This window comes from Physella acuta, unplaced genomic scaffold, assembly GCF_028476545.2.
Source record: "Physella acuta isolate Inbredline_101_S28 unplaced genomic scaffold, ASM2847654v3 ptg000548l, whole genome shotgun sequence".
Classification (NCBI taxonomy): Eukaryota; Metazoa; Mollusca; class Gastropoda; family Physidae; genus Physella; species Physella acuta.
The window spans coordinates 436147-462570 of NW_026732067.1; the positions used below are offsets into that span (position 1 = coordinate 436147).

At 33.3% G+C, this 26424-nt stretch overlaps 3 protein-coding genes across 4 annotated transcripts; 1 reads left to right on the plus strand and 2 right to left on the minus strand.

The window, feature by feature from the left end:
- Positions 1–666: 666 nt before the first annotated feature.
- LOC131946218 (post-GPI attachment to proteins factor 6) lies at positions 667–13098 on the plus strand. The gene is made up of 14 exons (XM_059306892.1): positions 667–721; positions 3210–3378; positions 3529–3715; positions 4226–4430; positions 5073–5209; positions 5457–5619; positions 6357–6450; positions 6922–7205; positions 7537–7733; positions 7904–8055; positions 8306–8484; positions 8802–9065; positions 9184–9394; positions 9760–13098. The coding sequence occupies exons 2-14, from the start codon at positions 3282–3284 to the stop codon at positions 9975–9977; spliced, it is 2388 nt and encodes a 795-aa protein (XP_059162875.1). The 5' UTR covers positions 667–721; positions 3210–3281; the 3' UTR covers positions 9978–13098.
- A 380-nt stretch (positions 13099–13478) lies between these two features.
- LOC131946198 (hydroxymethylglutaryl-CoA synthase 1) lies at positions 13479–19472 on the minus strand. Of its 2 annotated transcripts, none has more exons than XM_059306850.1 (9): positions 19303–19472; positions 17946–18416; positions 17002–17127; positions 16647–16811; positions 16188–16344; positions 15865–16035; positions 15449–15681; positions 15161–15300; positions 13479–14781 (listed from the first exon to the last, which is right to left on the minus strand). In XM_059306850.1, the coding sequence occupies exons 2-9, from the start codon at positions 18391–18393 to the stop codon at positions 14722–14724; spliced, it is 1500 nt and encodes a 499-aa protein (XP_059162833.1). In that variant the 5' UTR covers positions 18394–18416; positions 19303–19472; the 3' UTR covers positions 13479–14721. The 2 variants fall into 2 exon arrangements, with proteins under 2 accessions (XP_059162833.1, XP_059162832.1); XM_059306849.1 differs by having other exon boundaries at positions 17946–18419.
- Positions 19473–21928: 2456 nt separating this feature from the next.
- Positions 21929–26046, minus strand: LOC131946244 (zygote arrest protein 2.L). Its single transcript, XM_059306928.1, has 4 exons — positions 25955–26046; positions 24942–25213; positions 23762–23951; positions 21929–22964 (listed from the first exon to the last, which is right to left on the minus strand). Exons 2-4 carry the CDS (start codon positions 25209–25211, stop codon positions 22798–22800), a joined length of 627 nt encoding a protein of 208 aa, XP_059162911.1. The 5' UTR covers positions 25212–25213; positions 25955–26046; the 3' UTR covers positions 21929–22797.
- Positions 26047–26424: the final 378 nt, after the last annotated feature.

Sequence of the window (26424 nt, forward strand, 5' to 3'; positions counted from 1 at the left end):
TGGAAAAATATCAATATTTTAAGAAAAATTCATCTGCAATTTGAGGAGGGGGGAGGGGGTGTAGGCTGAGGTCGTGTGACGTCATTTTAGGGGGGGGGGGGTCTGGCTTTTTGTGACGATGTATGATAGAGGGGAGGGGGGAGGTAACAATCGTTTTAAAAAGCGTGACGTCATTTATGGATGACCCCTAAATATAATCATGTTATTATAACTATATATTAGGCTATATATTTAATTAAGAATAAAAGTTATTATAATAAATAAAATAATGAGCAATTTAAAAATAAACAAAAATTTAATGACTTCTGTAATATTGACCATGGCATTATCATGAATTTAGGGAGAAAAAAAAACAGTATTGAAAATATTGATCAATAATTTTTATTTTATAAGCGCAACGGAATTTTTAAATAAATAAAATGTGTAGCCTCGTTGAAAATGTTTAGCCTTAATATTAGTCGCTAACTGGGATAAGGGGAAGGAGGGGGGGGGGGGATCATATGACACAAATTTCTTTGTCACGTGAGCAATAATTTATATTTAGCACTCTCATAGAGAAGCTACCTGGCATATTTTAAATAGACTATATGAGGCTGAGGGGATAATGTTTACATTATTTCTGGTTCTACACACAGGCATCACAGTAGTGTAGTTGGATCAGTGTACTGTTAGTCCTAATGTTAGTTAATCGATGGTACCATTACATCTAGATGGAACAACAGTGCGTCTATCTAACTAAATTAGAAAGATCTAGATCTAGATCTATATAATAGATCTAGATCTAGAACTAGAAATCTAGATTCTGCCATACACTCAGCGAACACTTACACTCCACACTGTCTTACACTCTTACGTCTTACACTGACTCTACAGAGTCTACTCAAGTCTACTGAATGTCACTCGTGAAAGAAAAGTTAGTGCACAGCTGTGTCAGGTAAATCAATCAGGATTAGCCATTAGTCTAGCTAGAGTCTAAAGAACTAGATCTATGAATCACTATGATTACTATCATCAGAGGCTACTAAATTCTATGAGACTCTTTTTTGTTTAACTTTAACGATTTTTGGTTGTTTAGTTTTTCAAAGTTTTTGATTGAATAGGTTAGAATCGGTTAGTACTTTAGTAGATCTAGAGATCATTATGACATTATGACATGATCATACAAGAAGGCTTTGGGACGATATTTTGATTCGTCCCTTTGAATCCCTGTCAGAACGTTCCTCTGGCCTGGCCTCAACCAACCGGCGGAATCGTTGCAGTTGCATTAAGTTAAAAAAAATTTAAAAAGGCCTAGATTTCTACATCGTTTTTTCCTATGATCTCCTGCTTTCTTGCAACAGAGTTCATGTAAATCATCGGCACGTTGGTACTCTGGTGCATCAAAATTTGTGCAGATATCAGCGCAGTTACCCACACCAAGCCTACTAATCGGTTGGGGTAAAATGTGAGGAAGTGGCTATTCGGACCCGGTACAATTAGTTACATTTATAGTTATTATTAGTTACAAATTTTCATAACCTGTAACTGTGTGTAAAATCAGATTTTTTTGTCTTAATTTTTTTCAAACTTTTTTTTATTTACGTATCTTTTATGTTGAGCGAATTTTAAATACAAGTATAATTATAAAAATGTGAAAAAATATCGAAGGCACAGTGGCTAAGTCGATAGCAAGCTGACTTCTCATGAAACCATGCTGGGATCGGAACCTATCTACATGACTATTTTTTTTTGGTTTTGTATTACCCTGAAAACCAACTTACTACTTACAAATTGACAGATTCTTTTATTGTGTACACAAAATGTAACTATCTTTTAGTATCAATTAATATAGAGAAAAGGTCTTCTTAGTATAAAAAAAAAAACCACCTTTTAACTCTAATTATCAATTGCCTCTGATTTTAGATCCATATTTTGACATTTTCAAAGGGGGATTTTTTTTTATGTTACTGACCGATAATATAAATTTTGTTAAAAGGGAGTGCTAGATTACTGCTAGTTAACTAAAATAAACAATCAATCCTATCCCTAACCTCAACTAAATGCCTAAGGAGTCATCCATAAATGATGTCACATGTTTTTGGATGATTTTTACCTCCTCCTCTGCGTCACACACTGTCACAAAAAGCCAGACCCCCCCCCCCCTAAAATGTCATCACAACTCAGCCTTACCCCCCCCCCCCCCCCCCCCCCGCCTCAAAGTTGCAGTTGAATTTTTCTTAAATCATTGGTATCTTCAGCCCACCATACATACATTTGAATATAGTTTATGTGTAACTAGTAGGCCAAAAAATTATAATTATACCGGGTCTCAATAGCGCCCGAGACTATACGGACCCAGGTCCCAATAGCGTCAGCCGCTATTGGGACCCGGGTCTGAATAGACGCATCCAAAATGTGAGATTAAAAATGTCACATGACAGGCTAATTGGGCACCCTTCTTGCATTTAACCGCCTTGCTGTTTCGCGTCTCTTATTATCTAGATCTAGAAAAAGTAAAATTTAATGAATCTAGCATGGAATCAAGATAATTATTAGTTATTCTAGCTGAAGTCTAGACATTGTTTAACTACTCTAGCTGGTGGCTAGTTAATAGTTCATTAGACAAACTAAAGTACAAAGATTCCTACTATGCTAGATTTAAAATTAGTAATTTAATAGATTTCTAATTGGTTTTATAGGTAGAATAATCTAGATCATGATTTATGCAGATTAGGCAGCCAAGGCTTCTTTTCCTAGTCAGTCGGGAATAGCTACATTGGGGCTATTCCAAGCTGACTGGCTGCTAAACCGAAAAGTCCTGTGTTTGAACCCCCAAGCAGATAAGGCTCTAGCTGAGGACAGCAACTCATCTAGGAGAGAAAACTCCAAAATCAAATAATTGTATCCTTGTAGCTTGTTCTTGGTTGGACAAAGACTATGGAAGCAAAACCAGACAGAACAGCAGGCTGACACCGGAGACAGGGACCAATATGGCGTAGAACTAGTTGACACGTGATACTTAATTGTTTTGGAGAAAATGCCTCCCAACATTACAAATAAGAACAAAGAAGAAGTGTCGATTGCTTGGAGGGGAGTGGCTGCAATCATACTTTTACAGTGATTTAATTTAGACAACTTGTTTCATAAGAATAGTTCAATTTAATAAAAGATGTGAAGTCTAAAGCATGATTCACTGCATTTTTCATTTTTTGTTTTTATCTTTTTTTCAGTTTTCACCAGCATCATGAATAATATATATTATATGATACATAATAATTAACATACCTACCCTAAAACTCAAAATGAATGGCACTAAATACAGCCTTAAAATAAACAGCAGTTTATCAGTGCTCAAGTTTATTATTATTTTAATCATCATAAGCAACTACAATGCTCCAAGTAAGTAGGCTGTTTAGTATATTTATATTTTATAAAAGTAATTCAACATTTATAGTTGAAAAAATATTTATGACAAACATTCGAATAAAATTGTAATGAATAAAATAGTTAAAAATTTGCTGCATCACAGAGTAATTTAACTTTTTTCAGCTAGTGCAGATTTGCCGCAAGTAAAGGAAACATTAGAGTGGAAGCTTCATCGCAATTTATACGACTACAGAACATATGGCGCAGTTACGTTAGAAAGAATTTGTGTCCCACCACACACAGTTTCTCTAAATATTTCAATAAATGTGCAGAGAAGTAGTGACAGTTGTGATGTAAAAGTTTCAAAAATGTGAGTCTTATTTTATGTTATAACCTAAGGGGGAGGGGGGAATCAACCATTAATGAATGAGTCATTAGTATCAAAATAGAAATTAAATAAGTGTAACATTTCTAGGGTTTAAATATACACATTTTTCGAATACGTATTGGTAGTCTATGTTATTTTAAATGTGCCGATTTGTAGCTATTTAGTTATTTCTTTGTTTTGTCACTAATATCTCAACGTGTAGTGTTGCATTTTGATCAATAACTATTTTATAATTTATTATTTCCAAATATGTATAACATTAAAAATATATAGGCCTATAATTCACGTGAAACGGGTACCGATGGCTAGTAATTATTAAACCTTGTAAGAAAAAAAATAAAAAATTAATGTAGTTTAAAAAAAAAAGTAGATTAGATCTTTAAGTTTTGTTTTTCCTCTAATTAATTGCTTTACTATTTTATTTATATATCTGTTTAAAAGTAAATGTGTATGTTATCTGTTACAGCAAAACTGTTTCTTGTTTAATTCTAGCTTTATAAACCAGTTTGGGTTGCCTATGGTAAGCCGAGATAATGAGGCATTCCCCACCAACATGTTTATACCTAGCTCCCACTTATACAACACATCAGCGCTAAGCAACAATGATACAGTAAGCTGGGTGCTGGACAACCTGCGTGAAGGGGAGCTGTTCCTCATGGCTGTGATGCCACCTCCAGATTCAAGAATCAAACAGCAAGTGGGTTTCTTTGTAGTTACATTTATTTATTTCTACATTTTTATTTATTTACTTTTGGGTTTCTTTGTAATTTAATGTATTTATTTCTACATCTATATATATATAATTCTCTTCTGGGAGACGCTAGAAAACAAGCTGTAAACGCGCTCCCTACCACCCCCACCCCTACATGGTCTGGTGAGCTATGGTTCACTCTAAATGTTTACAAACAGAGCCGGGTTTAGTGACGACTATTAGGGGCAGATAATTTAGTTTGAAACGATTTTAAACTAAGTTTACTTTAACGGAGGAGGGGGGGGGGGAGGAGGGGGGTTATCGTCCTTAACGAGCTACTTATACTGTTTTAAAGAAATACTTTCAGTGGCAGCGTTGGTAGTGTTGAATTCACAAATTATGAATAACTGAAAAGTAGAAAAAACAACAACTAAATAGTGGCGTATGATATGCAGCGGGTCGGCTCATTTTTATTTATTTACTTTTGGGTTTCTTTGTGGTTACATTTATTTATTTCTACATTTTTATTTATTTACTTTTGGGTTTCTTTGTAGTTAAATTTATTTATTTCTACATTTTTATTTACTTTTCGTCTCATCAAGTTGGATCTGTTCTGTAGTTTTATTTTTCTCTATTCTTTTCCCACAGGGTCTTGGAGCAGACTGTGACTACTTTATGTCAGTGAAGGCTAAAATTTTGTTTTATCAGGATGAAGATATCCAACAATTACAGTTAAATTCATCATCTATGATCAATTTAAGTGGGAAAGTGAAAAGCATTGTTAGGTAATCTTGATAAAAAAATATATGTATAAAAATGTTACTGTAATTCACTGTTTTATTTTAAACGGTTAAAATTAGAGTAATCTATCAGAAATACTACTATTTGAATTACAAATTTTTGTTTATGTTTACAACTATATTTATATTTTCTAATATTTACTAATATAAATGTATAATGAAGGAACTTTTATTTATTAGACAATATTGAGGTATTTTTTAAGATAAAAATTGTTTTTTTTTACAATGACAGCTTTAAAGTCCCAGTGGATGCTATAAAGTACTCTGTTTATTTCAATGGATGCAATACAAGTTCCTGTTCTGTCAGTGTGTTTCTGTTGGAAGCCTTGACCTTTGATATTCCAGAAAAACAGAAGCAAAGTTGTGTGTGGATAAATGGGTCTTGTGCAATAGATGTAGGTAATTTTGTGTTTCATGTGTCTTCACATGTTAAACTTGCTACCATATGAAACCATCTGATCATCCTGCCTTGGATCTGTTTCTAATCATAATAATATTTACACTTTTCTGTCACTCTGCGTCTCAGAAATGCTCTAGAGAAAACACAAGCAAAATAAAAACTTTCACAGTCAAACGGAAAACAATAATTTCCATTATTGTGATATCACATGGAACATATAGGAAATACACTAAACGAAACAAAATATGTACAGTTCTAAAGCCGGAAAAGTACATACAATAAAATGACATCATTGATTCTAGAGTAAACATAAAATTTAAAAGCCAGTGGTGAAAAAATACACAATAATAATGACACTGACATTACTGCCTAAGTGGTTTGCTTGCAGAGTTTTTTTCAGACATATCTTCGGGGAGGCGCAAAGCCCCCCCCCCCCCCCCTTAAAAATTCTAAGCCCCTCCCCGAACGCAATAGAATTTATTTAGAAAATACAATCTTTTATCAGTCTGTAGAATGTCCCTGGGTCCACCCAGGTCTGATGGTTCCCTGACTCAATTAGGGAAAGTAAAGGTGCCTAGGCATAGTGCTGACCACACTACCTCTTCAAATACAGAGGTCACAGAAACAAGTGAACTTGACTTCACTTGCCCCATGGACCAACAGGTTCAAAAGGGAACTTAACATTTTTTGCAAAGATATTGTGACTAATGTTCATGTCTCTTATCTGCTTAGGTGATGTACCCAGTTGTCAACTCCTTCAATTATCTGTTGTTTGTTCTTGAAGAGAAGATTCAAGTAAACATTTCATTGCAAGTTAAAGCCACATGTAAGATATTTCCAATTTCACCTTTGGGCTATTCATACATATCATTACAGTTTTGATTGATTTTTAACATGTATCCCTTCTGTCATGTTTCATAACAGAACAGCCTAACTGCCCTCCCCTACATAACAATGTCACTCAACTAAAGCCCCCATCCAAAACATGAACCATAATTCTGATTTGTTTTCATGATTATTGCTCTTAAACTGTACAAAGTTGACTGGACAAAATATCCCTGGGCAATATATCTCATTGTCGGACATGTTTAGTCTCTGAGATATTTTGCCAGTGAGTTAATTAGTCTTGAGATATGTTGTTATGTAACTGTTAAAAATACACCCCACGTAATTTCAGTTTAATCTGGGTTGATCTCAGAACTTGTATTTTTCTACATTTTCAGTTCTACATAATATATTAATCATTTCTTATTTTTGAGAATTAATTTTAAAATATTTTTTTTTCTCTTGAAAACAGACTTTGATATGGATCACAGCATTAATGATCTGACAGTGCTGCCTCTCCATGACACCAAACAGATTTCTATACTGGCTGGTGATCTGGGCAGAGAAACCCCAGCATCAGCAGAGGAAGGTTCCAACTTCTACGACCACTTTGCTGCTTGGGATGACAATTTTTCACCCCGCTCTGTGGTCAACGTAAGGGTACTTGACACTGTTATGGTGACGTCTAGATTCAAATTGCGGACCTCTGATACTGGAACAACACTTAAAGTTTATTTCCATATCCCAGTGGAAAAGGTAAACATGCAATTGCAAAGTTTTTCGTTAACTACGTTAATATTTATTATTATATTAGTTTGTTCCTCAGCATATGCTTAAATATTAATGAGTTTCTAGTTGTCATTATACGAACAAACAAAAAATAATGAGAATGTAAATTTTTTTTTAAATTGGTATTTAGAAAAGATAATTATTCTTAAACATTTCAGCTATATCAAAACAAATCATCTTGTGTTTCTATACTATCGCTTAATATATAAGATAAGGCTAACTTCTTATATAAATTTTAAAAAGTTCTGTTTGATTAACCAATTAAGAATGAGCCTAAAACTATTAATTTACGTTACAGATTTCTCAAATGGCCCACATACACATGTGCCTCAGCCCCCATAGGTTATCTAGTGCAATCAACTGTACGGGAGGTGCTCTCAACATCACCACCAAAAAAGATGAAAACAAACAGTATGTGATGGTACCTTACCCTCAAAATGGAATCTGGTTTATATCAATGCAAAGTCAGTGCTTTGAAGTGGACAAAAATACAAGGTATACCATTGCTGTTTTATATATAGTATTGTACTAAATTAGTCGTATTCAAAGTTTTATTTTATACATGTAATCATTTTCAGAAAATTAATTTTTAATTAATTTCTTTTTTAAATTGGTACTGCTATCATTGCTGTTATAATTAATGCTTTTATTGGAAACTGTTTCAGCGAGGAGATAACTCTACCATGTAAACAATACCCCATTGTCAACCTGACTGTGCATTTGTCCCCCTGTATAGACGGAGGCTGTGGGTCATATGGATCCTGCAAACTTTACTTTGGTGCTGATATTCTATACTCAGCTTGCAACTGTTATTCAGGTTAGTTAGGTTTAGCGTTCATTAGTTTATATTAATTTTATACAAGCTGATATTCTATACTCAGCTTGCAACTGTTATTCAGGTTAGTTGGGTTGTTTACTGTTCCTTAGTTAATGTTAATTTTATATAATTTTAGGTTTTATGCTCATAGTTTGGGCTTGTTAGCTTAAATCAAGATAACAACTTCTAACTACCCCAAAACTGCCAGGACCAATTTATGAACTATCGTGACTTGTTACTTTTTGTTTAGGATGGCGAGGTTATGGCTGTAATGATGGCAGTAGAGCTGAGACAGCTTCCACAGAGAAAGCTGCTGTTTATTTACTAACGTTGTCTAACCTAGGTTTTATACCTGGGATAGCTCTAGCAGTCTACCGTAGATTTTATATAGAAGCTTTGGTCTATACCTACAACATGTTTTTTTCAACTGTAAGTCTTTACTGTTTTCACTTTTAGTTTTCACTTTCACATTTAGTATGAACACAGTCTTTATTAATGTGCTTCATCTTCTACCCACAAATGTAATCCTGCTGTAACATTTTTAAAATCTCATCTTGTGCATGGATTGGTCATCTGGGCTATACAATATTCTAATAATATTGCTGTTATGGTTAAAGGTTGTGGTGCTTGAAATGAAACTCCTTTGATAAACCCTACCAGCACTATTATAAGTACGATGAATTAAAAATTGTATTTCATTCATATAGTAAACTTGTTTAAAATATATATTTTTTTAAATTCTCTAGTTCTACCATGCCTGTGATTCAAGTGAGGTCTACCAGCTATGCATAATGCCATACAACGCCCTTAGTTTTGCTGACTTCTTTGCCTCCTTGCTGTCTTTCTGGGTTACCCTAATGGTGATGGCCCGCATCCCCCAGGAGCTGCGGTCCTTCCTACACATGCTCAGTGCACTCTTCATCTCTTTGGGAGTAGTATATGATCGCCATGGTTTGATAGAGCAGCTTCTCCCGATAGTGGGGGGTGTTTTTATTGTTCTGCTATCATGGGTAAGAATATATAGATAACTTCATAGACTTAAAAACTATTTTATAATTAACAGGTTTTTTTATAATGACTAATATAGATAAAGAAAGTACTAGTGTAGTCCATTATTTTCCATTGCAGGGTGTCCAATGCTACAAGAAGAAATCCATTTTCCCATCCAAGATGAGACTACTCAAGTTCATTCTGCCTGGAGTTGTCTTAGCCTGCAGTGGCCTCATCTTTAACCTGGCTTTAGAAACCCAAGAGAATTATAAATATATCCACAGTATGTGGCACATTTTGGTGTCTGCATCCATCATGTTTCTGCTACCACCAAGGAGAAACAATAAAGGTTATCTTTTTTAAAATTAATTTTTGTCTTTACTATTACCTTATAATACTACTTAACTTAGGTTTAATAATTTTTATTTGAAAAAATTTTTTTCAAATTTAGTATCAATTTTTTACTTAACTTATTCAAAGACGCAACTGATCACCTAAAGAAAATTTGTAATTTGTTTGTTTTTCAATGCTAGCCAAAGTTCCCCAACTGTTCAAGTTTTTTCTTTATTTCTCAGAGAAAATTTGAATAGCTATATTGTTGTTGTCTTTACTATTTTCAAATTTGTTCATGAATCTTGCACATTCTGAGAGAACCATAAAATCTAGTTCTTTTAATGTGTGTAGTGACAGCATGTTCTCTCTCTGCTCCCACAGATAAGACTGGTTGCTTGTCCGTCCAGTCAGGAGATATCACTCGCCAGCAACTAATTGAAAATGATGAGTTACAGGCCAATATCCTTCGGGCCGATGAAACAGACGCTGGGACTCCTTCTGAGCCGTCATCTCCCCCAGAAACCCCAAGCAACAGCAGAGGATTCAAGCTACGCAAAGTGGCCAACAATCGCAGACACAGTAACAACTTGGTGTTATGAAGTACATAAGTATTTCTTTTTATCACTTATTGTGACTTTTCGACTGTTTTTATTTACAAGAACAAACATGTTATGCTTTTTTTTATTATCATTTACAATTAATATTTGACCAAGTACTTTCATTCTTATGAGGTGCGCCTAAATAATTTTTTTTTTAAAGTTGGGTTTGCTTCCTGTGGTTTCAACATCTGGGACTTTGTCTAAAGCTGACACCCTCCTTTTTACCTCTATTTTTTATTCATAGGGTTGGATTCTCAATTTGCATCTCAACATATCAAAATGTTTTATTTTTTTATTGTTTTAATTTATTTTTTTGTATTCTGATGATCATAATATGAAAGATCTACCACATATATTGACCCCTCCACCAAATCTCATAATGTGAAAACAGAGCCTAGCGATCATATGAGGTGAAATGGGCATGTATAATAATGTACATATGTATGTGTTACATGGACTGGTCAAACAATCGCCTATAGGCCTACACCTGCGTTGGTTTTGTTAATTATTGTCTTGTGTTTGTGTCAAGATGTTAATTGTTTTTGAGTTGGTTTGTTACTGGTAATTCTACGCCTTCAGCTGCTTGTATATGAAATAGCTGAATAGCTGTTTTTATAAATGTGTCTTTGGTGGTTACCACAGTGTTGACACTACCCTAAGAAATTAGCTTTGAGACTTGGGCTGGTTGGGGGAGGGGTGGGATTTTTTGTAGATGGTGAGTTTTTTTTTTAATTTATTGTTATATAAATATCATAAAAATTAGTATTACACAAGTTAATTAATCCTGCCTACTTTCTGCATCCCAAAGATTTGTTGTGAACATAATTATTTAAGAAAAATATATTTTAATAGTGTATAGTATTTTGTTATGTGTATCAACTTTTTCTGAAGCAAAATTAAAATAGATTTAGATAGCCTCAACAATAATATCCATTATTTTTTAAAGAATGTTTTTAACTGGTGATTAAGTTTTTTTTCAATTTAAAAAAAGTGCCATTAACATTCATTTCAATGATATGAGCAATATAAAGTCAGTTGCAAAAAAATATAACACCTTTTCAAGACACTCCTCCAATAGTTTTACTGTCCAAAACATTTTTGGCATATGGCTACAACTGAAGTGTTTATCCATAATTCTAATGTTACTTTAGAAGTTTATTTTAGCAACAAGGTGATGAAATGCATTGTGATATCATATCCATTTTTATCTAGGTTATGTTGGGAAGTGGTCTTGTAAAATTGCTAGCAGCTGTCACATAATTACTATCCGAATTATAATATTCATTAGCAGGATATTCAGGTGAAACTTATACCCAGTTGTGTGGGAGTTGTTTTTTTTTTATTGTAAAGCACAGCAGTATCTTTTACAATTAGAAATTTACCTGTGTACTTGAAAAAAAAATGTAATATAATGAAAAAAAAAAAAAATAAACCTGAGATTTTCTAATGCCTGGGCCAGTTATGTATGAATCAAATGGCAACGTAAAATTTTTCAAATTTTTTTTAGTTATTATTAATATTGCTCAAGTTTTTTTTTTCTGTTTCCCCTATTTGAACGAAAAACTCTACTTATACAATGTATTTACCTATATGCAAAATTCTGTGCTTTCTGCAGTTGCCTACTTTCCCTTTTTATTTTACAATATTTTGAAAAATGTAACTATCTGCTCTTTAAATTATGCAGTAACTCAATGTTTCTTAGATGTATTTAATTGTAGTATTGTGCAAGTAGTATGATAAATGTTTTAGAACTTTTTCAATGCTAATGATTGTAGCAACTATGTCAGTGTTTACTATAGTGTAAGTAATACATGTTCTAGCATTAAGGTCAGTGATGGTAGGAACTAGACCTACTCCTGACTCATCTTTGTTTTCATATTAAATCATTCCTGGTGTAAAACAATGTCCTTACACATATAACAATCTTTTTGCCTTCAGTTTTGTTAATGAGACAGTTCTAAGAATCGAGTATAACAAAAAAAAAATGTCAAAGCTTTTGAATACAATCACATGGAGTGTCTAGCAAACATCCAAGTGGTACCAAAATGCCTTGCCAATGACTGAGTGTGGCTGATCTATCCTCTTTGAACTTCCTGTATTATTATTCATTAGACTCATCTTTTTAAGCATTACACTGTGTTTACACTTATTACATGGTATACTAACCATGCCTTAAGTTAATTTTATCAGAACATGATAGTGAGGCCTACTCACGTATTGCAAAGTTGCTTTTTTCTAGACATGCATAGTATACATGTCGCAAGTGTAAACACGATCTCCAAATCTTTATTTAGTTAAGTGCTGAAAAACATTTGTATGTGCTGTTGTAAGTTTGAGTATGTTCAGCATAAATTTTGACCAAGCTTAATTCAGTACAGACCAGCTTATTAATGTTATTGTACACAGCATTGTTTTATAAATAAAAGCTTTTGCAGAGAACTGAATATCTCCATCCATATATTGACAAATGTGAGAGTAAATCTGCATAATCAATCATAAATAATGTCCAAATACTGCCATTATTACCCCCCACTGGTTTATATAAAAATTTATATTGCTCAATGTGAAGTACTGATTTTCAAAAGTACCAATATTTTTTTATTATTTTTATGCTTGTTCTCTTTTTAAATCTAGATTTTAAAACAATTTTTAAAATTTTAAAACATATTAGACTAGAAGTTTGTGTAACACCAATGATACTTGTAATTAAAATATACTTTCTATCTTACTCTACCTAGAATTGACTTAAATTCTTTTGGTACCTAATTTTGTTGGAAGACCTAATTTTCTGTTAAAATAGAAAATTGTTTTATTTTTTCTGCAGCAGTGACTCTGTAGTTTTAAAACTGATTATCACTTTGACTGTGATTTTTCTTCAATGTATATATTTACATATCATTTCACCAGACAAATTAAAACTTAATTTGGAGAGTTTTGCAAATTATATTCCCTGAAACTGGAACATGTATTTGAATATCTTTTGGCCACCTGTACTAGAGTTTGGATGTTTATTTTACATTTAGCCTCTAGAGGCCACACAAGTAGTAGATCTAAGTGTTTTGATAGATGTTGAAATATATTGATGGATCTTATTCTTATTAAAATTTTATGCAATATTCAATTTATAGTAGTTTTTATTATCATAGAAAATTAGTCATAAAAATGTGTGTGTTGACTAGGTATTGAAATTAGGTATAGGTATTAGAAATACAATGCTAAAACATCTTTCTTTACTCAAAATTGAGAATAGAGAACATGAACTAGTTAAAATATATTTTAAAAATACATTAACAGCTTACACATTGCACAGAAATGAACATACAACCTTATACAAAATAAAACGTTTACTAGAAATTACCCATGTCCAGAAGCAATAACTTCTACGTTTGTTGATGTTTGTTAAAAAAATAAATTCAATCAGGCAAGAAATGCTCGTTAGAAAAAAATTATGCATACATATCACAAAGCTTTTTCCAGCCATATTTTTTTTATTAGAAAGAAGTATCTACCCAAGCCCTTAAAATCAAAGCTAAAAATTATGTCAATTTGGTCCCACAATGATTGGGTGGTGAAGTGTGCTAATTGCATCCCCATTCTCTGCTCAAGATATACAGCTTTATTACTACATATCTTAGCAATGCATTACATTCTCGGAATTCCATTCATCAATATTAGTGTATGGATAATTATAGTTTAAAAAATCACTTTAATACTGTTTAATTCTATGAAAAAGCTTCACCATGTGTATAGTATATGCTTTGGCAAAGAGCAATATAGCAAAAGCTATATTGTTTATCTTTTAGGAGAGAAGCAAATAATTGGAAACAGGTAGTGCATCTTTCAAGACTAAAGGGAATAGCCAAAAGCATGTGGTTCTTAGATCCCACTGTCAAATGTTCTAATAGTTGTTATTGGATATCCAATCATATTCAACTGTTTTTTGTCGAATTCCCAATAACACCCATAAAAGAAAAATGGAATTTTCAAATAAATACAGTGTGAATAATGTTTAAATACTTGATAAATGCTGTTTAAATGTAAAAAATGTTTAATAATTAAAAATATATTATCTACACCTTGTGCATTGCACATTTCGTTCAATGCATAACAAAGTCAGTGGTCTTTAAAGGGGAGATTTTAAAATTGCACAATTGCTTACTGTACTAAAAATATGAAATATACAAAAATAAAAATAAATTATTTTCTAAACAAATTGGTGGGTATCACAAAACATTTAAATGGCCATTTTGAAATTAAAATCCTTAAAAATGAGCATTTACTAAACAGCAATATAGCCTAGCCACACTAAAAAAAAAAAGTACCTGATTGTTAACAATCATTTCAATTAGTTTATCTTTTGTTACCATACCCTGAAAATAATTACAACTGAGCAGTGGTATACAAAGTTTAGGAAGTGATCCAGTTTTTAAAAATACTCTTGTTATAAACAAATTATGCCTGAAATTTTGTAGTATTTTGCCCAGAAAAATAAGGTTGGCCCATTTAGAAATTGTTAGACTAAACACTTCTGTTAGAAGCAGATAAATATATATCCACCAACAGAAAATTAATTAAGGACTGCTTAAAAATAGAATAACACATAAAATGCACTAAAATTTTATAAAAAAAACTTTTATGCTTAGACAAAGAAATTGGTGTAAACAATTGAATATAACAAGACAACTCCAAATATGATTGTATAAAAACTAAAATGGACAACATACAACACTGAATATTGTACAGCTTAACTTGGTTGGACCTCTAGATGAGCATTACTTGAAACATGATGGGCTATGTGCTTCACCTAAAAATAAATACAACCATTTTATTAATTTAAGATGTTCCTTTGAACAGGGAACTTGTTATGATCTCTTTAATTTCAATAGGTAAACAATTCATTTGCACCACTAATTTTAATGATTTTGAATTCATTTAAATTCAAAGATATTAAACTTTTTTAGCACTAGTAATTACAAATGACTTTCACAGATATTCGTTTAGTACTGTTTTCAACTTGCCATTTTTAATGATTATTATCAGAGAAAAGGGTTTTTGTTGTTCAATAAACCTTAAAAAATAACTAACATCTGGATTGGAAAATGTTTTCATTAATACCACTTAAAGCCCCCACCCTTTCTTGTGGTTTAAATGTTTACAGAGGACACCATGATATTAGTCCTTACCTCTGCCATACATACTTCTCCTTGGTCTCCTAGTATTAATGGCCGTCGCTGATACTTCCTTCTATGCATACTGTCAACCTCTGTCAGATACCAGGTACCAGGAAATAGAACTGATATTGGCCCAACAGGATTGTAAGGTGCTAAAAATAAATAGATGCATTTGTATTTTCAGCCATTTGAAAAGTCAAAACAAAAATGTATTCAATTTTTTAAAGTTTTTGTTTAAAAGACAGGTTAATAAACCATAAAACACTATACCTAAATTATTTTAAAAACACCATGCCCTACCCAAATGATGAGTCTGTTCTCTGAGTTTCATGTTGCTATCAAAGTCTGCTGGGGCAACACATTGCCGACTATCCAGTCTCAATTTCAGATCTGACAAACTATTCACAAGACGCTCCAGAGCACCGCCTGCAGTTTTATTGTCGGTAAAATGCATGGAAAACATTGATGAAGCTAAACCAGATCCGTATGAAAACAAAATGATCCTTTTCCCAGCTATTGACTCAATAGTTTCCCTGAAAGTAGATATACTTATCTTAACTTCAGAAACTTCAAAAAGTCAGAGGACAATAAAATTTATAATAAATAGTATTTGATTTTAAGATATACAAATTTTAAACTGTCAACAATGTAATTGTCAAATACTAGTGTTTTTGTTAAAATAGGCTGAACAAACAAGATAGATACAAGTAACTCACCCGCTAATAAAACTAGCCAGTCCTCCATACAAGGATGGTGTGTACATGTTGCCAACCTGGTTTGCAACTAGTAAAGCTCGTTTGGTTTTCTCATCAAAAAGTTTGCTACTTGCAGTCATCACTGCATTTTCAACCGTCCTATCAAAGTATGTGTTTTCTAGTTTCACATCCCTAAAAATAAATTTAAAAATGTTATTTATAGCATTGCAGTCACATTTTTATGCTGAATGGTCTCAGCTTTGCGTATGTAACTAATAAAAAAAACATCTTTCACACAACGTTCTTTCAAGTTTAACTGATGACTAGTTTCAGTACATATTTACCGTAGAGCTTCTAAGCCAGCATATCGCCCACTATAATCAGGACTCTCATCTCTCAAAAAGTCATTGAGAAGTAGTCTGGCAAAAGACTTTTGAACTAATTTACAGTATGGTGAATGAAACAAAAAGGCACTACCAACATCAAGTGTACTGTTACCATCTGGATTGAAAAAAATAATTTATATATTAATGAGAGACACTTTTTAAGACTTACTTAACTGTCTTCTAACTAATAAAAATTTATCTGACATTCTTAAGCATTTGACAAAAAGGAATTAGAGTTACTTTTGAGCATAGTATAACTGTGAATGTTGAAACAAAAAGTGAATGTACTCCAAACAATTTGCATTTACTTAAAATTGCATATAAAATTATAAACGAAAATTGGGTAAGCCACTCTTTTACAGATTATACTGACATGTTTTTTGAGATAGTACTTAGGCTATGAGTGTTGATACTTACTTCTAATTCCAGCTTTAACAGCTTTCGCAGTATAACGCTCATAGCATTTGTCGAGTGCATGTAGGTAACACTGGATGCTCAGTTTTCCATCAACAGTAGGGTACTCAGAAGCCATGTCAGGTTTATAAAAGTCATAAGCATGCTGCATGTGTGAACTACGCACACCTGAAAACGAAAAAGTAATTCAATTAAAACATTGATTTATAATTAATTTAAAGAGTTAAAAATTCTACCAAATTATTAAAAAGTGACATAATGGCTTATCGCTAAATAAGTTTATTGTTTGCTAAATAGTCTCTAGCAATAACCTACCCCTTAGTGTTATGATATTTAAATTAAATCCGCCAAACATTACCTCTATCAAGGATTAATGGTGCATCAGGTCCAACTAACATTGCCACAGCTCCGGCACCTCCAGTACACCTTGCATTTCCAGTAGCATAAACTGCTATGTCACCAGCAACAACCAGGGCATATCGACCTGTACATCATACACAAACAAGCTGTACAATTTTAATGTTTCAATTCATGTAAAAACGCATATAAGGCAATACAGCATTATGACTAGTATCATGAATTGGCAAGCAAAAAGTTGATTAATATGAGAATTTTAACAATAGGGCTTGTAAGTAGGTCACCAACTTCTTATCATACTAGCCAGCTAGTATTTTTCAAACCAATTGTAAATATGTTTATTAAATCGGTAAAAAAAGAAATAAAAGTTACTTACACTATTGTTAGGTTATTTAAAATTGTAAAAACTGATAATGATCTTTGAGAATTCACCTGACACTGGCTAACTAGATTTCAAATTTTAAGTAATCGAAGTAAAGAGACTTACAAGCCCTATTACCTAATTTTTACTTTTATACTACTGCAGTGCTCTGTTAGAACCTACATCAATTAACTATTTAATTTCTGCTTCCCTTTTTAACTCCCTCCCCCCTTTCTAACCCCATTAAGCTGTTATTTCACTAAATCAATATGCAGAAAGGTAACGAACAAAAAAAAACACCCAAGGGAAATAATTGCATTTTCACTGCTCTTTTTTTTTTGTCTGATTTGTTAATTTTTCTAATGTACTATTTTTGCTTATTTATTCTTCAATTTACCAGGGAAAAAAACTACATCAAAATGGAAAGGCAGAATAACACCTGACTTTTCTGATGGTGGTAAGCATTTATAAGTAATAATATATTACATAAAAATGATCACCCTCAACTGTTCAAAAGATTTTTAAAGTAAAATTTGTCTGAAGCACAAATCTATGAAAAAGGTCAATATAAAAAAAAATATTACCATCCCAAGCACTTGATTCAATCCAGTTGACAGCATTAAAAAGAGCAGCAGTACCACCATAACAGGCATTGGTCGTGTCCACTCCCTCAATATCAGTGTTCCCACTATCTTCAAACAGCTGCATCAATACAGACTTTGTGCTCTTGGATTTGTCAATTATTGTCTCAGTCCCCACCTCCAGCCTCCCAATGTCCCTATAATCAATGCCATTCCTCTCCATCAGTCTGTGAACCACAGTGAGACACAAAGAGTTGATGTCTTCTCTGTCGGAGCAGAACCCCATTTTCCCCTGACCCAGCCCCACTGTGTACTTTCCTGCTGACACACCATCAAAGGCTTCTAACTGGGTCTGGTCAACAAACTGGGATGGAAAATAGATTTCCAATGCAATGATGCCTACATCTTGAGGCCAACCTTGACGTACTGAAGTTGCTGGTCCAGGCATCATGTAGGCAATATCTCTGTATATAGCTACTGAAATGTAAATGTAATTAGATTTGTGTTAGTTGGAAAAAGGTAACAGGCTCAAACATATATATGTATAAGCAATTGAAAGAATATTTTACATATATAGGCCTTATAAATGTATTATAAATACGTGCCCTTTATGTACTATATTTTACTCCAAGAACCAATAAAACCTGAATCTACATAATAAACTGATCCCATCCCATAGGCCATAGGCCTTGAATAAAAGATTTCAAATTGCCAGTTATGTTGCATAACATAACTGTATTCAATTGAAAATATAATAGTTAGACTCTGGAGCCTAACTACTAACTAGAATCTTAATCTTAAGGTCTTAATTCATGCATTTTTAAAACTATTCTATTAAAATATTAGGCTATAATACTATCCAAAATATCCAACTATATTTAAATAGGCATAACATCCTAACGTCATGCTTCGGTGATCAGTGCAAGGAAATGGGGTTGGGGTGGGGGACCCAATATTAGGTCCATGGAGTAACTCCCCTGACTCACCAGCAGAGGTTCAACCACAATGACATCATTCAGCCGGTTAACCCTTTAACAAAAAAGTATGCCACTCTATAGTTCACTTGACTAAACTAGGCCTAGATCTGCATAGAATTTAAGTAGAATCTAGATCTACTCTAGATCTAGTCTAACAGTCTAGCAAGACTTGAAATGTTTCCTTGGGCATTACTTTTTTAGTCATTAGTCTGAAAATTTAAAATATCTTCACTTACAAGACTTAAGCAAGATTTTTTTTTTAAATTTTTTATTAGTTATGTTAGTTGTTCAGATAAACAACAATCTGGGCCTGCTTAGGCCGATGATTTAAATTGTCTAATTTAAGTAATATTATAGTCATTTCTGTGTATTTTAATATTTACCAATAAAGCTTGATTCTCTGCTAGATCTATTGCGGTTGCCGGTCTCAGTTAGTGCTAGATCTAGATCTATGTTAATAAGCTGAAGCTTTTCTTTTATTCAGAGAGCATAGGCTAGATGAATAAAGCGCTGTTACAATGCAGCACGGAAACTCCGCCAATCGCAAACTGGAACTATATCGGGAATAGGGTCATCCAACAGTCGTACGATTATTCTGCCAATGGCTAGAGAGAATGAATTCTCGTTAGTTTCCGTAACTAAGCTACTAGGCTAGACCTTACGATATAGTTTTGGTTTAGGCTAGGCCACTAATTACTCTGATTAATTGAAGTCTAGACTAATTATCAATCTAATTCGCGTTATTTTATTTCTATTGGATAATATCAAAAGTTTTAATAAATAATTATATTTGAATTATAATATGATATTGCTATTTAGATTTATAAGATTTCTAGTTGAAATTCTTGATCTAAAAAAATTGCCATCGCATATATAGATTTATATATAGATTCTAGATCTATTTATAAATCGAGATCTAGGCCTGTAAATCTAATTTTTATCTTATTTTAAATTCATAATAAAATAAGCATAATTATGAATGTAATGTTGCAATTTAAGCTAAACACTAATTAAGCAATAGGCCTAAACGAATGTAGGCATAAAGCACCTGTAATATAAGCCGATAGGCCTATAAGTATTTCGTTATGCTCTCCGGGGTGGGGGGGGGAACTAAAATTTCCGGATGGGCGGACACTGTTAAGGGGGAAGGCTCCGGTAAAAAAAAACTTTTTTAATACTCGTTAGAAAACAGTTATTTCTTTACAGCTTTATTAAGATACATCCGCATATGCTTTTCCACTAAAAAAAATTTTTGAAAAAATCTTGGTAACTATGAAAACGGCGGCCATCTTGAAAAATTAACCCCTTCGTAGGTTTTCCACCATTCACAAAATATTACATTTTAAGCCCAATAAACAATCAATTCATAATCTTCTTCCATATTTTGGGGCAATCAGCTAAAAATTTTAAGTGCTTATCTTCAAACTAATTTTTTATGAATTTTTAAAATTTGTGTCCGTTCAAAACACTAGTTTTAATGCCCCAAAATTCCCCAAAGTTAAGTGTTTTGAACGGACACAGGGTGCGATACTGTCCACACCGAATGATACTAAACCGAAAATGCAAATTTGTTGTAAGGGAGAAGGGGAGGGGGGGGAAGACATCCTCAGTTACCGCACTGATGACACCTCGCCTAGTGACGCTATTGAATATAGGCTAGCAGGCATATAGTCTAGATATAGGCTAATATAGAAATAAATGCCTTGGTATAAATGCCAATGTTATATCTTCATACATTTTTCAGATGACAACCGAGCGCTTGATTTTTTTTTTCTTATAGAAAACTAAAGAGAATCTAGTTGTGGAATAAGGATAATCTGTCATATTCTTTGTAATAATATAGCAATAGTCGATCTATGACTCATATGGTAAATACTTAATTTTAATTTCATTCCAATAAGCCATAAATGGGGAGGGTTATAGTCGACAGCCACAACAAAGCAAGTTAAAAAGTTTGATTTTTTTTTAATTGAACAATTTTTTTAACCATTTAATTTTAATGGAAGACAATCCCGTTTATTTTTTTCGAGTCAATTTAATGTCAATGTTTGTTTAATACAATTAGAAATTAGAATAGAAGTTGTCCATAAATGACGGTATTCCCATTCCCTGACCACTGTCACAAGATGTAAAACCCCTAAAATGACATCATACTTTAACCCCCTCCCACAAACCGTTAAACATGAATTATACTTAATTTTTTAACTGAGCTCAGAAGAAGTATATTGATACATTTGTATCATAGTCCACATACAACCTTTTTAACTTTAAAATAACTGCCAACAATGAATACTTTTTTTAATGCTTAACTGTGACGTCACACTTAATGGGGAACCACCCCTCCTATTTACTTCATTAATTAACCTACTGTTAAAATTTTTCTCTACATCTGATGATTTCTGATTGTCAACAGACCTTGCATGGGCTTTGCACATTCTATCATATATCACAATAACATGACACAATCATGACCTGTACCTATTCTATACACTACTGGAATCAGTGGCGTAGCGAGGTCGGGTGTCACCCCCCCCCCCCCCCCCCAGAGGCGTTGCGACCCTTCCCGGGGACAAACTTTCAAGTTTTCGATTTGCACCCCCCCTTCAAGTTTTTGATTTGCACCCCCCCCCCTCAAACTTTCGATTTGTACACCCCCCCCCCCCCCCTCAAGTTTTTCTCTATATATTTTGCTATTTTTTGCCTTGGTGTCACCCCCCCTAAATGGTGTCACCCGGTGCGGTCCGCACCCCCCGCCCCCCCCCCTCGCTACGCCCCTGACTGGAATTAACCACCCACCCCTTATTATAAAATCATCACTCAACTTCTATGGATCATGGATGTTACACAAAACAATTGCCAGGATTTGTATTGCCCAGTTGCTTCTAGTAACCAAATGCCCATGTTATACTGTCTTGAAAACCTACAGGAAATTTTATCAGTTGACATGTAAACTTCTTTACCCAACCAGGAAGAACAGCACAAAACAAAAAATGAGAATAAGTCAACATGTTGGGTACATAAGGAAATCTTTAATAAATAGTTCATTTAGCTTCATATCAGACAAAATTCATATTTTTTTCTTTCAAAAATAGATAGATTACCCGCATTAACAATCAAATGTGAAATTGCACGTACATTTTTAGGTTATGCTTCCCGTTTCTTACAATATGATGCATTCAAAAGAAAAACTGACTAGGAAAAACAATAAATAATTAATTTCAATTGATGTAAATAGAAACCATGATTGTACATAGGATCACACGGTGATTTTACAATCACTGCAATTGATGGATTAAAGCTGAAAATTGGGCAGAACAGATTTTTAAATTTTCAAAAGCATCACAGCATGTTACATGCATAGATTTATAATTTCAAGAAATGCAAAATAATAGTCTACCATTTTTCACCAAGGCATTGGGTATCTCTTTATATATATATATATATATATATATATATATATATATATATATATATATATATATATATATATATATATATATATATATATATATATATATATCAAACACTTAAAACATTAAGAGATATAAATAATGAGGACATTATCACAGTGGTTATTAAAAGGTAAAAAAAAGAAGTGTAAACAATTGTATTTGATTAGTTAAAAGAAGAGCATACACAAACAAAATAATTACTCATGAAAGACTGAAGCAATGATAAAAAAGTTTGGTTTTTAAAAAATAAAAAACAAGATTATACCGCCATAACTATAACAAATGTAAAATCTGATTATAGGTCTATAATATGTTTGGTTATATTTTCTTATAAAATGTTAAATTACACAGGTACCAATAGTTTGAAATACAAATGAATGTTTTACAGAGTTTTGGTATACAATGATATAGGCCTTATTATTAATATTATTGCTCATTTTCTTCACTATTATTTTCCATTCTTCGACCACAAGGCCTGCCCTTTAAGCACTTTTGGCATAAATCTGCAATGTGGTTCTTTTTAACATCAATATTAGCACCTATCTGGATATCTTTCCCTCCCTCACATCTGCAGTATTTGAAGTTTGGATCAACTGAAATCAAAATGAATCATTATTCTTTTAATTTCTTTGAAAAACAGATTGGTTGTAGAGCAAATGGTTATTTAATCAAGGGAAACAGTTTTTGAAACTGATCATACCAAGGTTGCTAACATAGAACGTTATCATTTCCCATATAAAAGTGTAGGATAAGTTAACTCTCCCTAAGGTAGGTTTTGTAAGGTGGATTTTTAAATTTATTTCAATTTAAAGACACACTTTTATATTAGTTTGACCACACTACTGCCCAGACACTCCACGGTGTATGAAAACAGTGTCAGGTGATCACCCTTGGCAACAGTAATGTAGAACACCACTTGGGGATTGCCCAGTTGTCAGACACATCACTGGGCACTTGTAGGGCTCACTGTTTACAGTACCGCAGGGGGGATGGGAGCCGACCCTGGTTCTGTTTCAATCAATTGTAGCCCACGATAACCCTAATGTAGGGCGCTCTTTAAAAATAGTGCTCATGGAGATGCCCTGGCACTCTGGTTTAGATGAATACTGGAAGACTAAGTTAGTTGTGGGGAAACTCAAGGTGCCCATCCACACACTGACAGAAACTTTTGTGGGCGTGTACACAACATTTTCACAAAGTTTCATAGTGATTGGATGAATGGTGTAGTTATGCAAAAGGCATAAAAAGACAGACATAAATTTATTTATCTAAATATTTTGATTAGACAATCAGGTTGTATTTTTAACACATTCTTTAAAGAATGCAGTTTTAACACCTTCTTTAAACTGTAGGGGATGCAATTTAATAAAAACATAAATATAAACTGTACCAATTTCAACTTCAGGCTCATCTGGGTTGTCTGTCTTTTTTATAATGTATCTTTTATGTTTTAACTTGCCACATTCCTCACAAGTGCATCGGCAGGGGCGGGAATTGCACTGACTGCACATGAGCAACTCTATATGGTAGGGGAAGACCCACGTTTCTCTACAAACTTTACAGCACTGTTTGTATTTCACCTGTCAGGAAAAGTTTAAAATATTGTGTTTTAATTTTTTAAAACACTTCAAATACGAACAATAAATAGAAATTGTCTTTGATATAAAATATCGGTTTTAGTGTATAGGAGTTTTAAGTATAGCCTTAGAATAAAAAACAACCAACACAAATTGAATTGAAACATAGAATTCACCACTATTGATACCTAGCCCTGTTTCTTAACAGAAAAAGGAAGTGAAGTTACTCTTTCAAACCTGACAGTCTTAGGTCATATAAAAGAGTTCACCTGTCTCTGTGACTTTGGTATGAGATGAGAAAGTGTGTTCAGTTTAATGCCTGAGCCACATTTACTAACTAGATACCTTCATGGCATCAGAGCTTGGTTGAATTTATACCAATTACAGTCCAGGGAAATGAACTAGCAGTTTGGCAACCGTTTACTCCAAAGCTTAACTGCTTTCTCATGCTAGAACTTAATCTGACCCTACCTGTTGTTGTTTCTCTGTTTAAACTAGAAATCACGCAAGTCCTTTAGACAGTACAATCTGTCAGTAATACCTTAGTATACTGGCAACAGAAGTTGATCTAGCTATTAAAAAAGATTTTTGTCTTCCTTCTTCTACTTTACTCTTAATTGTAATGTTGGTAGAGATTTCCTCCAACACAAGTAAGTATTACGTGTCAACTTGTCATTTAGGCCAATGACACGGATTTCAGTCTGCTTTTCTTTTTGGATTTGCTTCCATGGCCATTGTTCAAACAAGAACAAACTACAAGGCAGCAGTTGTTTGATTTTGGAGCTTTCCCTCATAGTTGGTTTGCTGTCCCCAACTATAGAGCCTCATCTGCGCGGGAGTTCAAACTTAGGACTTTTCAGTTTAGCAACTATGAGCTTTACCAACCCGACCATGCAGACAACCCCTGAGATTTTTGTCAAACATAAATGTCAAAAAGTTATCTCCCTCCAGCCTTACCAAAACTGAGAAGCATTAAAATATCTACATTCTCACTTTCTTAGTTCCACCAATGGTGTAAACATGAGCACTATCCCAGTTTCGACGGCACTTTCCACAATTGAACCTGCCATAGTATCTATCATCACGTTTCCTTCTGCTTTTTGTTTTTTTACTGTTATTTAAATTATCCTTGTTATCATTATTATTTTGGAGTTTGGATGGGTCTTCATCAGCACCATTTCCTTTCTTCTTTCTTCTCCTTTGCCTTTTCTTTTTCTGCACAGCGTTATTGCTGTTATTTTCTGGCACCTCTTTATTCTCCATTTCTGTAAATATACAGCATCGAAAGTAAAAATGCTATACAAAATGAATTCTTTGATAAAGGATATAAAGGATCAATGTGGTTGCGTCCCTGTGCTCCACGGGAGGGTTTGTTCTGCTAGGGAAACAATCATACAATGGGTTGACTCAAAATATCATCTGTCTTGAGCTTTAAATAATAAATAGCAAGCTTAATTTTATTTAGGCCTAACACAAATAATTGATTAATTGGGCTAAATGATTATAGATACCGGTGTCCGATAATAGACTCTTCCATAAAATAGGTGTGTTGGGTTATTAGTAGTATTGTAATCTCGACTAATTTTATGGTGAGATATATATTGGTAATTAATAATTAGGGTTAGGTGTATGGTAGGACCAGGGTTATGGGTTAGGTACAGGGTTAGCATTGACATTAGCCAGCCATGTGTGTATTTTGTTAACTACCAGTAATCTAACAAGTAACAACACCACTTTTTTTAAAGAAGATTCCATTATCGGACACCGTTATAAAAATTCTCCCCTTAAGTTAGATCTAGATCTAGTTAGTTAAATCTAGATCTAGTAAAGTTAGCAGCTGTCTGTGTGATAGAAAGTTAACTTAGTGACTTAGTTAGAAACTAGTAATAGAAACTAATAGAAACTCTTTAGAAATTTTCTAGCTAGAAATCTTTACTAGAGTTACAAGTCCATTACAAAAAAAGTAATTGAAAGTAATATAATTGTATTATTCTACTTAACGTTACCTTTATAGAAAGAGTCGAACTTTTCAATCTAGATCTAGATTTCTAGATCTATTCTAGAATCTAGCTTAGCTAGATTGAAGTAGCCTAAAAGTGTAAAACTAAAAGTAAATAAACAGCGGACTACATTTCTTGGAAAAGGGGAGACTAGTAAGTTTCAATTTCGTGTCACATGATCGTTGCTGTCATATGATAATCGGTATTTATAGTAACTAGGTTTTAAGTCAAAGATTTCAGTCACGATGTTATATAATACGATAAGGGGTCGTTCATAAATGACGTCACACTCGTAGGGGGGAGGGGGGGCAGGGGCCCGTAATTTTGTGACGGTGTGTGATGAGGGGGAGGCGGGGGGGAAGGGATTCAGATGGTGCGACGTCACACTTTTGCATTTTAAAAAAGCAATGTTAGAAAAACGAATATTAGACGTTATTTCGCGTTTTAGAAAACTTTTTTAATAAATTGCAATATGA